Genomic DNA, 16523 nt, shown 5'->3' on the forward strand with positions numbered 1-16523 from the left:
GTCCTAATAAACACTTGATAGATGATAGCTATCTCCACAGTAGGTCTGATGAGGAATTTTGTCTAAAATCTATGCTGCAGTGCTTTGAGTCTACAACATTTTGGGAAGCCTTTTTCCCCCCCGTATCATGCCCTCTACTCAGACATTCAGGGTTTGCATCTCTTCCTGCAAATACCAAAGGCAGTTCACACTTTTTCAGGGCATTCTAGGACTTGACCATGCCCCTACCATCTTCATGCCAGAGTCTCTGGTACCCAAACAGAACATTGCTACTATTCTCCCATCCTATTGAATGTAATCCTCGCTTTTAAAAGCTGCTTTGAGGGCAGCAGGGAGCATTATCTTCCAACCCTCCTCCCTTAGAGGAACAAGAGTTTCTAGGCTTTTCTTCTGGAATGGAATAACGCTCCAGCCTCCTCTTGTTCCTCCATCCCCTATCATAGCATTCCATCTGCAAGGAGATCCTCTCAGAAGAAATGGGAGGGGGTGGGGGACTCTGCCACAATTGCTCCTTTCTCTGGGCTTCACTCTGCCAGGGAAAGATACTCCAAGTGGAAGGCTTGTTGGGATCTCTGCTTCCCTCACATCAACCAAGACTTCTCAGGAGACATCTTTGCAAAGACAGGTCAGCCATGTTAGGACTTAGCCAGGCCTTTTCTGATCAAGGGCTCTTTGGGGGGGAAGTCCACAATCCTCTTAAACTTCCCTGCCCAACATACTTCTAAATTCCAGGGTTGCATCTAAATGTTCTAAGTGAGTAACCAAGTCATTTGGCAAGGAATCTCTCTGTTTTTCTGTCCTCGCTCACAGAAACTGTTTTTTCTTAGGGAAGTTTTCTCTTGCTTCCTCTGCAATCATTTATTGACTTCTGAATGCTGGGACCCTGGAGCACTTGAGTTGGCTAAGGCCCAAACAGTATCAACAGCTGAGAGGCCTCAGGTTGACCGTTGTGTTTTCCGTGCCCCCACTATCCAACACACCCCCTCTCCCCCGGATGAGAAAAACCACAAAGATCAAAAAAACAGAGAGAAGGCAAAATCATTCTGGATGCTCTTGCTGCTTCTCTAAGGTCTTAGAATTGAGAGAACTTCTTTCTCCCAAACATGTTTGAAACATTTGGTATGTGGGAGAGAGGTAGCATGGATACTCCCTGGAATTTCACATCCCTTCATCCTTTCTCTGATCTTGAGAGGTGATGAGAAACTTAACATTCTGCAGGAGCCCTAATCCTACAGCTAGGAAAACAAAGCCTAAAGAAGGAAGCTGTTCAGGACTCTGCTGCATGCTCTTCATAGTTAGAGAAAGGGTCTGGTGGAGTCTGGGCCAATCTGGTCCCAGAGGGTGAATAGGGTTGATAAAAGACAAAATTCGGGATGGCGATTCTAGCTTCTGCTATCACTGGAACCACTCCATGAGACCTTCCAACATCAATGGACCTGGCAAAAGCTTATTTACATATTCTGGTCAGACCCTTGTCACAGACACTAGTTCAGTTTGACTCCAGAAATTACCAATATTAGTTAAAAAAACTACTTGTCTGTCATCTTCCCCTATGGTGTTTACAAAGGTAATGATAGTGATCTAGCCTGGCTGAGGAATCTAAGGTCTTAGATATATCTATTCTTACCAGGTTTGTGACAAACTTGTTCTCCCTGCTCTCCCTATGAAGATGGTCTACCTCAGGATCAAAATAGCATGCGGGTGAGACAATGGCTTACCTACAAGAAAGGTTCCACAAGATCCAGGCACTGAACTCTGAGGTATCAAGGAGCAAAGCGTCATTCATCCATACCTGCAGGTGCTAGGTCTTAGTCTCGCTCAGAGATTGCTCCATGTAAAACACTACATGTGAATGCTTCAAGGAATTTAAATTACTATTAAGAATATATTTTCCTTACAGTTTTGGGAAATACTCATCTGGTGTGAGGGTGGAAGGGGGTGTGAACAAATCTGGCCCACATTTGATATATTTATTAGAAGAGGCTCAGCCTCAGTGCATGTGTTTTATGGGAAGAATCTGTCCCCAAAAGGGAAGTAGTCAAGTCACATATTTTCTATGAAGTGTGTAAAAGCACTTGTGTGGAGGGAAAAGAAACTTGAAATAGTTCCTCCTGTCGGATACCTTTTTACACTTCAACAGTGGAAATTTAAATACAAATTATATTGGTTTTTCCATCATTTTCTATGATGTATAGACAAATAACTTAAATTAGGGATATGTGGACCTAATTTCCGTAAAATGAAGTAGTTGCAGCCATGCTCTGTTATAATTGGAGGTGTGGCCATCAGAGACTACTTGTCCAGTAAGAAGTGCTACATCTTGGTTCAAGTGACTAGGCCATTCTGATCAGACTTGTGCATTTTCAGCACTGAATGAGTTTGGTTCTGAACAAGGCACCAAATGAAAATAGTTCCTGCCCTCAACAGTTTGTAATCTGATAAATGAAGAATTGCAACATGGAACCCATAGTCTCCAATGGCTAAACCTCAACATTTAAATATGTGGGCGTTTGTCATTGTAGAACTTCATGGACCATAATAATGATTTAAGTTTGTGGCAAGTCTAATTTGAAAATTTATAGTAAAATTTCCTTCCCTTTGTCAGTTTAATATACTCCCTCAACATTCTCCCTAGAATTATTGCATGGAATTCAAAGGTTTGCTGTTAAATTATAATAGTGCTAAAATCTTGGGATTTTTTTTTTGGCTCCAGTCAACCACTAGGTTGTTTAGATCAGTTTGTGGAACAGCTTAGAAATACATATTTTTTTTAAACACTTCAAAAGCGTGTTTGACTCTGACTATATTTGTTGCTATGCAAGATTACATACATCCATGATTACAGAAAGTAGGATTTGACCTTTTGTGTATTTATTTTTTCCTCTAACATGAGCAGTGGGCATGAGACACTTATATTTGGTACAGTTTCAGCCCCAAATTATTTTCTTTAAGGTTTTAAAATATGCAGCCAAACAAGCATACTAGTTATGTGGTGGTGTGTAGTCCTATGTTAAAATTACAAAATAAAATGGACATTGTATTCAAATATGCCTTTTTGACAAAAATGATCTTTCTGTACTCCCTTAAATGGTTACGGATCATACTGAAGATAGAAACTTGCGCTTCTGTGGTTGACATTTTTCATTGCAACATGCATCAGCTATGTCCAATCTCAGAAACGCTTTCTTACCTTTTTTGCACCAGTGACTTATCAAAACAATTTAATTTTAAAGCGAATGTTTTTATTTTAGAACCTATTTTTATGGTATTTTAAGCATGTATGAAACAATATATTTCCCTTACTCCCACTCCCCTCGTTTGGGGGGGGCGGGGAGGAGACAAGTCAGTGTGAGCAAATTTAATCTTGGATACTGAAAATTTAAAATGGTTGATTACTTTTGTCAGTTGGAGCTATTTGGAAGCTCCCACTTAGGGTTATAGGTTTTTTGCATGAACACACAGCATTGTGCAATCATAGTGATCAAATGTTAAGCAAGGAGGCTCGCAGGTAGCCTGTACTTCCTTTTTAACTAAAATGAATTGTTAACTGAAGGACTAACCGAAGAGAGAAAATCTTTTAAATAGCTAACCTGTTTCTCTTTTTAAAAAAGAAAAAACTTCCTTTTTTTCCTAAATAGATGGAGTCTGCACGTAAAGCATGGGAGAATTCTCCAAATGTGGGGGAGAAGAGTTCTCCAATAACCTCAACGGCATCTCCCATAACTGGAGGTAACAGTGGAAGCAGTAGCAGTAGCAGTGGACCAAGTAGTGGCACTTACAGCTCTTTCTCAAGTGCATCAATGCCTCCTATTCCTGTGGCATCAGTTACACCTACAACTTCATTATCAGGTATAAGTCTTTACATTGCATATTATGTGTTGCATCACCCCCTTTATCCAGTTTACTTGTGTTATCCTTTGATCATGCCAACCTCATCGCTTTCTTTGAGATTAGATATTGGGTTCTAGTCTGTTCGGTGCAAACCACAATTTACCAAAACCCTCTTATCGGGAGGTCTGATATTTCCCCTATAATTTTACTGCATATCCAGCTGGGGAGAGGGGTTTTTCTTGTTTCCCTTTTCTAGTCGGGTGGATCTGGAAGATACTGTTTAGGAAGCTCCTCTTACCCACCTTCCTCTTCAGCTGGCTGCACAGAATTTTTTGTGTATAATACAGCTGCTCTCCCCCTCCTTGTAGTCTTCTTGCAGCTGGCCTTGGGGAAACCAGTAGCTGTGGCAGCTACCCAGTTCCCACAGTTGTCTGAAAATTTCCAGATTTTGTTTTTCAGTAGTGCTGACTGAGGCCTCTTTGTGGTAGACACTATACAAACATATGTAATATGAGAGTATCCCACAAGACTTTCAGATAACACAGGTTTCACTACTGTTATGCACAAACATTAGTGGGAAAGTGTTTGACTCCCACTATAGCTTACAAAAGTGGCAAAAAAATTAAAATTTGATATCCAATTAAATTTTCTCATATGTGAAAAATTGGAGCACACCTTTAAAGGGAAGGTGTGCTCCAATCCCAGCTGAGGTGACTGAAGAAGGTTTCTTACTATGGCAAACTGATATTCTCTGGATAACTGGAACAGAAAGCGCAATCATGTTTTAAGAAATAGTAAGGTTTTGGCACCCCAGCCACACAGCCATCTCTATAAGTACTTTTTTATTATTCACCCTTGCCTGTGGTAGTCGATGCTTCCAACGTTTTGTCAGACCTACTCAAAGATGAGTTTCTGAATGATCATTTTAAATAAACCATTTGATACATGTTTTTTTCCCCAATCCAGGAGCTGGAACATACACTACCTCTTCACTGAGTACAAAGTCTACAACCACTTCAGATCCTCCTAATATCTGTAAAGTGAAACCACAGCAGTTGCAGACAAACAGCCTTGCTTCTGCCAGTCACTTCTCCCAGTTAAGCTGCATGCCATCCCTCATTGCCCAGCAGCAGCAGAGTCCACAGGTCTATGTGTCTCAGTCTGCAGCAGGTAATAGTGTTTGTGAGGTTGGAAGGGAAAGGTGCTAGCTAGTTCTTTGTTTTCTTTGGAGTTCAGTTAAACAAGTTGGTAGGACTTAAAAAAAAAAAAAAAAAAAAAACATAGTACAACTCAGATGAAATTATGTCTGAAGTTAGTGATGTACTTCTAAGTTATTACATACTCTACGTTCCATTTTTACCACCTGCAGCAAAAACAGAATGACTAGAGGGCAGGTTACATACCTGCTTATACACTAGTATTACCTTGTGCATATGTTGTGGTCAAGCCCTGCACAATATGGATATGGAATGGTGTTACATTGACCAACATACTTCAAAAGAAACTTCCATTAAATAAAACAAGTTTGTATCTTCTCTGTATTAATCCCTTTTGCTGTAACCTGCTTTGCATTTTTTAATTTTAAATCTGTATTTGTTTAAATTTAGTCATTTCTGGTTTTAGTCTAATTTTATAAACTATTGCAGCAGTGTCTCTTCAGTGATACCTTTCTGTAACTATAAAGAAACTACACCTCTACCCCGATATAACGTGGTCCTCAGGAGCCAAAAATCCCTACCGCGTTACAGGTGAAACCCCGTTATATCGGGGTAGCGGCGGCAGGGCTTCAGCGGTGATTTAAAGAGCCCGGGGCTCTGGCTGCAGGGAGCCCTGGGCCCTTTAAATCGCCGGCCAAGCCCCAGGGTAGCGGTAGGGCTCCAGCAGTGATTTAAAGGGCCCGGGGCTCCCCGCAGCAGCCGGAGCCCCGAGCCCTATAAATTGTCGCCTGAGCCCCGCTGCTGGAGCCCCGGGGTTACTGAGCTATATGCGAACCCGTGTTATATTGGGTCGCGTTTTATCAGGGTAGAGATGTACATGGTTTTTTTCCTTTAAATTGCATAAATTAACATGTTCTTCACACAATGCTTAGTTATAAAATAGGGCGTTTAGAGGTTTGCCCAGTATTTACCATACCACTAAATTTCATGGGATTCAGGATGCATATGCACAGTTTATAAATATGCAAAAGCTCAAAGGGCAGGTGGGGCCCACCTTCCACTTGTACATAAGAATGCCATAGTGGTTCAGACCAGTGGGCCATCTAGCCCAGTATCCTGTCTTCTGAGCAGTGGCCGGTGCCAGATACTTCAGAAGAATGAACAGGGCAATTTATCAAGCGATCCCCTGTTGTCCAGCTTCTGGAAGGCAGGGGTTATGTGACACACCCAGAGCATGGGGTTGCATCCCTGACCATCTTGACTAATAGTCATTGATGGACCTATCCTTCAAGAACTTCTCTAATTATTTTTTGAAACCAGTTGCGCTTTTGGCCTTCACAACATCTCCTGGAAATGAATTCCACGGGTTGACTGTGTGTGTTGTGGGGGGAAAAGTACTTCTGTTTGTTTTTCATTGGATTCTTGTGCAGTGGGTACGGGTGAATAACACTTACTTATTCACTTTCTCCATGCCGTTCATGGTTTTATAGACCTCTATCCTATCCTCCTTCCCCCCCCAAGTTCCCTTTTTTTTAAGATGAACAATCCCTCCCCTTCTATGGGCAGGTCTACACTACAGCAGGGATTGACGCTCTGAGATCAGTCCACCAGTCGATTTAGCGGGTCTGGTAAAGAACCTGCCAAATAGACTGCAGTTCACTCTCCAGTCAACCCCTGTACTCTACCCCCGATGAGAAGAGTAAGGTAAGTCGACGGGAGATTTTCTCCCATCGACCCCCTGCGGTAAGTCGACCTAAGGTACGTCAACTCCAGCTATGTTATTCATGTAGCTGGAGTTGCATAGCGTAGGTCGACTTACCGCGGTAGTGTAGACATAGCTTATGGAAGCTGTTCCATACCCATAATCCTTTGTTGCCCTTCTCTGTAATTTTCTGGTTCTAATATATCTTTTTTGAGATGGGTGACCAAAACTGCATGCAGTATTCAAGATGCGGAGTACAATGAATTTATATAGTGGCATTATATTTTCTGTCTTGCTATATATCCCTTTCCTAATGGTTCCTAACATTGTCAGCTTTTTTGACTGGATATTGAGCAGACGTTTTCTGAGACCTATCTACGATGACTTAAAGAAATTTCTTGAGTGGTAACAGCTAATTTAGACCCCATCATTTTATATGCATCATTGGGATTATGTTTTCTGGAATGCTTTTCTTTGCATTTATCAACATTGAATTTTCTTGCCGAGTCACCCAGTTTTGAGATCCCTTTGTAACTCTGCATAGTCAGCTTTGTACTTAGCTATCTTGAGTAATTTTGTATCGTCTGCAAACTTTGCCACCTCACCGTTTAACCCTTTTTCCGGGTCATTTATGAATATATTGAACAGCACAGGTCCCAGTTCAGATTCTTGGGGGACTCCTGCTATTTACCAGTTTCCACTGTGAAAATTGACCCTTTGTTTCCTATCTTTTAACCAGTGTCTGATCTATGGCATGACCTTCCTTCTCATCCCATAACTGGGTACTTTGCTTAAGAGCCTTTGGTGAGGGACTTTGTCAAAGCCTTTCTGATAGTCCAAGTACACTCTCTGAATCACCCCATCCACGTTTATTTAACGCCCCCCCCCCTCCCCCCTCCAAAGAATTCTGGTAGATTGGTGAGGCATGATTTCTCTTTACAAAAACTGTTACTCTTCCCGAACAGATTTTGTTCAGCTGTGTGTCTGATAATTCTGTTTACTATAGCTACAACCAATTTGCCTGGTACTGAAGTTAGGCTTACCAGCCTGCAATTGCCAGGGTTGCCTCTAGCGCCTTTTTTTAAAAACCAGTGTCACGTTAGCCATCCTCCAGGCATCTGGTATAAAGGCTGATTTAAGCAATAGGTTGAATACTGCAGTTAGTGGTTCTGCAATTTCATATTTGAGTTCCTTGAGAACTCTTGGGTGAATACCATCTGGTCCTGGTGACTTTATTACTGTTTGTTTTACCAGTTTGTTCCAAAACCACCTCTACGGACACCTCAATCAGGGACAGTTCCTCAGGTTTGTCACCTAAAAAGAATTGGGTGTGGAAATCTCCCTCGTGCTTGTCTTCCTTGAGTGCTCTTTTAGCACCTTGGTTGTTCAGTGGCCCGCCCAGCTGAATGTCAGGCTTCCTGCTTATGAACTTAAACAAAAATTTTTGCTGATAGTCTTTGAGTCTTTTGCTAGTTGCCCTTCAAATTCTTTTTTGGCCTGCCCTATTGTACTTTTACACTTGACTTGCCAGAGTTTGTTCTTTCTGTTTTCCTCAGTAGGATTTGATTTCCAATTTTTAAAGGGTATCTTTTTGTCTCTAACTGCCTCTTTTACTCTGTTTTTTAACCATGGTGGCATTTTTTGTTCCTCTTACTTGTTTTTATTTGAGGTATACATTTAGTTTGAGCCTCTATTGTGTTTTTAAAATGTTTTAGCTTGCAGGCATTTCACTCTTATGACTGTTCCTTTTAATGTCTGCGTAACTAGCCTCTTCATTTTGGTGTAGTTCCCCTTTTGGAAGTTAAATGCTACTGTGGTTGGTTTCTTTGGTATTTTTCCCCCTATAAGGATGTTAGATTTAATTACATTACAGTTGTTCTTTCTGAGCAGTTCAGCTATATTCACCTCTTGAACTAGATCCTGTGTACTACTTAGGACCAAATTAAAAATTGCTCCTCTCTTTGTGGGTTCCAGGACTAGCTGCTCCAAGAAATAGTCATTAATGGTGTCTAGAAATTTTATCTCTGCATCCCATCCTGAAGTGATGTGTTCCCAGTCAATATGGGGATAGTTGAAATCCGCCATTATTACTCAGTTTACTGTTTTTGTAACCTCTCTAATCTCCCTCAGCATTTCACAGTCACTGTCATCATCCTGGTCAGGGGGTTGGTAGTATATTCCTACTGCTATATTATTATTATTCAAGCATGGAATTTCTATCCATAGAGATTCTATGGTGCAGTTTGATTCACCAACATTTTTTTACTCTAGTTGACCCTGCTTTCTTTCACACATAGTGCCACACTCCCACCAACACAACCTGCTCTGTTATTTGTATATATTTTGTCCCCTGGTATTTTTGTCCCCATTGATTATCATCGTTCTGCAAGTTTCTGCGGTGCGTGTTATGTCAGTATCCTCACTTAATATCAGGTAGTCAAGTTCACCCATCTTAATATTTAGACTTCTAGCATTTGTGTACACGCACTTGTAAAATTTGTTAATGTTTAGGTGTTTGCCTTCAAGGTGTGTAATTGAATCAGTCTTTTTCATTTGACTGTTATTTTCAGCTCCTACCTGTCCTTTATCAACTTCTGTCCTCTCCTCTTTACTAGGATATAGAAAATCCCCTTTAATAAATCCTCCTCTAAGGGATGTGTCTGTCTGAATCGTGTGCTCCTTTGTACCTGTCAGCTTTGACACAGCCCTTAGTTTAGAAAATTCTCTACAGTCTTAAATTTCACATGCCAGCAGTCTGGTTCTGTTCGGGTTTAGGTGGAGCCCATCCTTCCTATATATGCTCTTCCTTTCCCCAAAAGTTCCCTGGTTCCTAATAAGCCTGAATCCCTCCACCTAACACTATTGTTTCATCCACACATTGAGACACTACAGTTCTGCCTAACTGGCCCTGGGCATGGAACTAGAATTTCAGAGAATGCAACCATGGCCTAAATATGGCCTCCAGGACCTCTCTCCTACCTTTCCCTAATGTCACTGGTATCTACATGTACCATGACTACCATCTCCTCCCTAGCACTGCCCATACATCTGTCTAGATGTCTCTAGAGATCCGCAACCTTCACATCCGGCAAGCAATTCACCATGCAGTTCTCCCATCAAAAGCCCAACTATCAATATTTCTAATAATCCAATCCCCCAGTTCAGCCACTCTGGTCTCAAGAGCCTGTACTTGATCTCTGTGAGCCAGTAGCTGCTTACACCAAATGCATACCAATGCCACCTGCCCATAACGCAGGTAATCGTACCTGCTGCATTCAGGGCAATATACTGGATAGCCCACTCTGCTGCTGGACTTCTGCCTGCATTCTTTGTACTCTTGCATGGTTTTTTTTCCGTGTTTTGTTCGGGGGCGGTTTGTGGGGGAGCAAGTTTTATTGGCCCAAGTTTAGAGGATGTTTATAAGGTGTATCTTGATTTCATGTTCCCTCTCTAAACTCCCTTGTAAAACTCCCATTTGCTGCTCTTGTTCACTAGCTCCTCTGGTCACTTACGAGCTGGCTTTTTAAACCCCTGTTTTCCGTGAGTTTGGAAGGGATTTGGAAGGGATTAGGGATCCAAGGATGGCAGGCTAGAGCCTACTTAGGAAGCTCTCAGCCTTGCTTAGCAGGCTGCTAGGCTCAGCGCACAGTCCCCAAACAGACCACACTATAAACTTAAACCGAGCAAATACACCACAGACTCACCCCAAGAGTCACGTAGTTGCTCCTTCTTCACCTGGAGAACTCCCTCTCAAAACTCTCCTGTTCGCTAGTTTACTGAAAATCTCTTCCCACTCCAAATCTCCACCCCCAATGCCAGCAGTCAGGCAAATAGTTAATCTAACTTGTAAATATGAAATAGAAAACTTCCTCTCTGGCTGCAGTTCCAACACTATGTGGAAATCTGCCCAGAAGGAAAACGTTACATTCAGACACTAATTTTCATATTTTCCTGAGGTCCTGCAGCTCAGATCCCAGCTTTCTACATGGACACAAGCCACTTATTCAGCACTCAACATGCACGTCTGGCTCCACCTTCCCTGGCTCAACAGCAAGGTTTTCAACCAGGACTTTCTCAGGTATTTGGGGATTCATCTTACTGGACCTTCATTGTAAAGCTGTTATAACTTGAGTGGAGCCGATAGTTGCAGGGGGGAAAGAGATCTATAAATGCTAAATTGCATTGCATTGCATTCCCAATCTATCATAGTTCAGTTTGACCATGTACACAGCCTTTTATGGTCTTTCAGTCAACATTCATGTGAACAAAGATTTCATTATAGCAGTATTCCAGTAGAAGCCCGTATTCTAAGAAATGTACTGCTTCATACAAGAGTATACGTTCACACCAGAAGTGCTCACTATGGTTTTTCTTCCTGCAGTTGAGGACGCTGTTTGCTTATGTAATAGGGAAGAATACTAATGAGTCCAGTAACTTGTGGGTGAATCAGAACATATCATTTTTATAGGGGTCGGCAATCTTTCAGAAGTGGTGTGCCGAGTCTTCATTTATTCACTCTAATTTAAGGTTTCGCGTGCCAGTAATACATTTTAACGTTTTTAGAAGACCTCTTTCTATAAGTCTATAATATAGAACTAAACTATTGTTGTATGTAAAGTAAATAAGGTTTTTAAAATGTTTAAGAAACTTCATTTAAAATGCAGAGCCCCCCGGACCGGTGGCCAGGACCTGGGCAGTGTGAGTGCCACTGAAAATCAGCTCACGTGCTGCCTTCGGCACACGTGCCATAGGTTGCCTACCCCAATCTAGAAAGTGGTCCAGCCTCTCTTTAAAGAATTCAGATTCTGATAAATTAGCCAGCTCCTTTTGTAACTTGTTCCAGTGGTTGATTCCCCTCTTGTCATTGTAAAAGTTCTTATTCCCAGTTTGAATTCTTCTAAATTGACTTCCAGTCATTGGGTCTTGTTGTGTCTTTGTCTGCTATCTTAGAGTTCCTATTCTATGAACTATTAATTTTTTATAATGGAACACTGCTTATTACACAATAATGGAACAGTGTTCCTGAAAGCCATGGCCAAAAGTTAGGTACTGAGGAAGTTTAATAAGTGAACTAGTTAAGGAAGTGTACCAGCTGTCTCCCCAAAGCAAACCTGTGTACATGAGTGCAGTAATTCTCATGTATGTAACAAGAAAATTGAATGTGAACTCTGCTGTAAATACTCAATAAATCTTGTTTGTGATGGTCAGTTTCTATCAGGAAGGAATCTAGGTGTTTTTAAATATGGGATCCCCATATAGGCCAAAAATATAAAGCTCTTGTAGAAGAGAGTAAAGGAAAAGGTTTAAAAGTGTTTTAGATCTCCTAGATTTATCTCCCGCTAACTTTAAAGTACTCCGTCCATCTGCCTGGGAGAATCAAGTCCAAGTGACTTACAATGGTTTATAAAATATTAGTGCTCAAGTCACATGGAATATCTGACTAAAGTGGCTCAGAGTATGAGTAATAAAGATCAAGTATTAAGAATGCAGCATGTAGTCCATAGACTAAAATGTTAGCCAATTTTTAAAAAAGCAACACTTGTGAAAAGTAACAACTGAATGGCCTTGTGATGGGGTGAGGATTCACCCTGCAGCTCCTCCTGCTGGTCGTCTAGGGAATTAGCTCTTCCAGCACAGAGTGCCCTCTGCAGGCCTGTGTCTCGCCTACCACTGGCCCCGTGTCCCTCCCAGACCCCAGTGCCCCTCTAAGTCAGGGTTCTGCCCCAGCAACAGTAACCCCTCCGTCTCTGGGTCTCCCCTCCCAGGGAAGCCCCCAACCCCTATCCCCACCTTGCCTCAGTGGCTACTGCCGGTCATCATCTAGCCCCCGCTCCCTGGGGCAGACTGCTGTCTATAAACCACTCATCATCGGCAAGGGGGGTTTGGACCTGCTACCTTTCCTAACCCTGGGCTGCACCTTTGCAACCCTAGTACCTGCTTGGGCCTTTGCCAAGGCCTGCAGCCTGGGGAGTTGCTAGGCTGGAGCTCTCTCGCTTCCTCTGCCCTTCCCCAGCACTGCTCCACCTCAGGTACCCTTTGGGCCTTTTAGCAAGGCCTGCAGCCTGGGATTTCACTAGGCTGGAGCTCCGTAGCTCCCTCTGCCCTTCCCCAGTACTGCTCAGCCCCCAGGCAGCCAGGTCCTTCTCTCTCCAGTGAGAGGGACTCCTCCCAGCTCCTGGCCCACTGCCCTGTTATAAGGGCCAGCTGGGCCCTGATTGAGCTGGCCACAGCTGCATCTGCTTCCTTAATCAGCCCAGCTTTTCCAGTTGCAGCCCTCTCCAGGGCTGCTTTTAACCCCTGTTTACTGGGGCCTACATTTAATAAATATACTACAGATAGCTGAGCAAACTATCATTATCATGCACTCTGACTTCTCATTTGTTGCTATATTACAACAACTGCACATTCGTAATGGTTCTGAATTTCTTGAGCGCGATTGTTGGGATTTTTTTCTGTTTTATTGTTGGTCATCAGAATCAAATGCCTGTAAAGTTTGTCATAACAAATTTTTAGACAGAAATTAACTTTAAATAGCTGTGTTCATTGCCTCAGTAAGAAGTGAACTGTGATTCTTTCTACAACTTATTTGGAAATGGCAAATCTGTCAACTCTTCAATAAAGTTAACTTTCAGTTTAGAAAGTTGTCATGCGTTCACTGTATAACCTTTGTGTTTAACGTGCAGCTACTTTTTAGTCTCTTAATTCCTTTATAAATCCCATTGCATGTTAGGTACAGGCATTTTTTCCCTTAAAGGTTTTTACTAGGCAATTTTCAGCTACCAGGATTTTTATGTGACTGTTTCTACACTTGGATATTTAATTATTTATTTTTGTTACAGCCCACTTCAGTTCAGCAGATTCCCATCCCCATCTATGCACCTCTACAAGGACAACACCAAGCCCAACTGAGTTTAGGAGCAGCACCTGCTGTTTCCCAGGCTCAGGAATTGTTCAACTCTTCCTTACAACCATATAGGTAAATGTTTTTGCTTTAGTAAGGAAAAGCAACAAATGAGATCAATCCATTGTAGTATTTCTTTTTTTCACCACTCCCACCTTTTCAGACCAATATTGAAGCCTAATAGCAACTCTTAAAATCCTTGTTAGTTTGTGAATTCAGGCGTGAGATCCAGTAATAGAGATTTGACTTAAAATGAACTACAAAGCTTAGGGACCAGTTGATGACCTACAAAAATAAAACTTGTTAGAAATACTGTGGTCTCTCCCTAGTTAACTTACCAGCCAGAGTTCATTATACATTTTATTTTCTCACCCTTTTTACTCCCCTCAAAAAATCCACATATTCAAAATGTCACTAATACTGTGCCAAGCAGAATGTTGTTGAATTCAGTGTCCATAAATCCTTTCATTCACAACTCGGTCTCCTGCCTCTCCTAAGCGTTTCATTGGGAGTCTTTTGTATTGACTTTAATGAAGCTGAGTTGAGCCCCGTATGCACAGGAGTAGAACTCCTATTCTGCAGATCCTATGCTGCTCATAATAATGAGACTCCCTCCTGTTCCTAAAACTAAGGCAGATTTTTCCAGATGGGCTAAGAAAGCAGCCTCTAGTCTTTGACTGCTGGCTGAGAGAGGCTTTTAGGTAGTGCTTTGCTGTATTCCTGTGTAAAAACCCAAAATGAGTAGTATGGGGAGAATGAGCAAGGAAACCAAATATCAATTTAAATATTAAGGATCTTGTTCCCAGCAGTCAATGTCTCAGATAATACCAAACATTCGTTGTTAAAAATACCCATTGATACCCAGTGACTAAGTGAGTAGGTATTATGGAGTCAAAGAATTAATGTACTTAGGGTCATCTGTGGTCAAGAGAACAAAACACTTTTTCATGCTGAGGTGCTGCTACTAAACTCTGTAGTACCTCCCTCTGCCTGATGCTACAAGACAAAGACTAAGAACTGGAAGCAGACAGATTTCACATGTGGCAGTGCAATTAATTTAAACATTTCTTCTATGTAATTTAAAATAGTTGAATATACTTTAATACTAAAGAAATTAAAATAACTTACAAAATATTTTTTCAGATCTGAAGTTTAGTTGACTTCCCATACATTCAGGACCAGTACCCAGCAGCTCACACTGTCTTCAATGGGATCTGTTGTGTGTGCAACCATTTTGAATATCTGGCTCTCTGATTTTAATGCCGATACAGGTCTAGTTCTGTTATAAAAAGAATGTTGTATTTTAAATTTCAAAGGCAGTTTCTCATATATTGTATCTGTAATGCAAACTAAAGCCTAAAACACTACTTATTCTTTTGTAGATCACAGCAAGCTTTTATGCAAAGTGGTCTGTCTCAACCATCGCCAGTAGTTCTGTCTGGCACAGCCTTACACAATTTCCCAACAGTGCAGCACCAGGAACTTGCCAAGGCACAATCAAGTCTTGCATTTCAACAGACTTCTAACACTCAGCCTATTCCCATCTTGTATGAACATCAGCTTGGTCAAGCTTCAGGACTAGGAGGCTCTCAGCTCATTGATACTCATCTTCTCCAGGTGAGAATTTTTTTTTCAAGTTGAGGTCTGTATCACTTATTGGAGCAAATAATGATAAAGAATACTGGAGGAATTTTCTTATACACTGCATTTTATAGTATTAAGGTATTGGACTCTGTATTATTCAGACCTGCTTCTAACCATCTTGGATAGGTGAGATGCCAAATATCCATATCTGTTAACTGAAATTTGTATTTAAACTGAAATTTATGAAACCCCAAGACCTTTGTAATACCGTGTTTCATCTGTATTCGGATATGCCCATCTCTATAATATCTAGGTAGCATTGATGCCACATTACAGGAAATCTTAATGGTTTCTTTTCATCATCTTTACCAGGCAATCTGTTTTGTGCCCCAACATTCCAATTCACTTGTAACAAACTATGTAGTTTGAGGATACCTCTGCAACTTACAGACATAAAGACTTGACTTTTCAATAAAGACACTGTCCTGTGTTTGGATTGTTTTAAACAGAAATGGAGGCTTCACCACAAATTGAAATGTCTCTAATTTTCCAACTTCTTACGCTGTAGCAATTTTGCAATTGAACTGACTTTAAATCCAGAATAAATTGCCATGCTCTTAACATTTAGTAATCCTGGTTATTGATAGTAATTTAATGGTATCCTGTTGCAATTTGTCAATCTTTCTTTCTTTCCAGGCCAGAGCTACTCTCACCCAGGCTTCCAGTCTATATTCTGGACAAGTTCAACAGCCTGGCCAGAGCAATTTCTATAATACAGCTCCGTCTCCCAGTGCTCTTCAGCAGGTAAACTATGGCATGGTAAATTTCCTAAATTGCATTTCTTTTTATTATCAATTTTATGGACTGTTTTTTTCTGACATTGTGTACTTCAACGTAGGAAAATAAAAATTTTAAGATCATGATCCTAGAGCTGAGAATTTTCAGAATAGAGCCACCATAGTGACACACAAGTTGCAAGAAAATCAAGTGATAGACTTAAGTCATTAATATGCACTTGTATAAGTGGCAAAAGAGTGTTCCTACACCCCTGTCTCTCTAGTGCAGTGGTTCTCAAACTTGTACTGGTGACCCCTTTCACGTAGCAAGCCTCTGAGTGCGACCCCTCTGTATAAATTAAAAACGCTTTTTTGTATATTTAACACCGTTATAAATGCTGGAGGAAAAGCCGGTTTGGGGTGGAGGCTGACAGCTTGCGAGCCTCCCTCCCCCCCATGTAATAACCTCGCGACCCCCTGAGTGGTCCCAACCCCCGATTTGAGAACCCCTGGTCTAGTGATAGTAGAAGCAATACCGTACATAACAGTTAAGTAATACGAGTATCTGCTGT

At 41.4% G+C, this 16523-nt stretch overlaps 1 protein-coding gene across 1 annotated transcript in view; it reads left to right on the forward strand.

Annotated features, from left to right (window-relative positions):
- The window catches only part of PRRC2C (proline rich coiled-coil 2C), a 112498-nt gene that overhangs the window by 77158 nt on the left and 18817 nt on the right, over positions 1-16523 (forward strand). The window contains 6 exon segments of the mRNA XM_065409932.1: positions 3639-3849; positions 4798-5001; positions 10656-10768; positions 13530-13666; positions 14974-15208; positions 15872-15979. Of these exon segments, the coding sequence (XP_065266004.1) occupies positions 3639-3849; positions 4798-5001; positions 10656-10768; positions 13530-13666; positions 14974-15208; positions 15872-15979 (1008 nt within the window).

Source organism: Emys orbicularis, chromosome 8 (assembly GCF_028017835.1).
Source record: "Emys orbicularis isolate rEmyOrb1 chromosome 8, rEmyOrb1.hap1, whole genome shotgun sequence".
Lineage (NCBI taxonomy): Eukaryota > Metazoa > Chordata > Testudines > Emydidae > Emys > Emys orbicularis.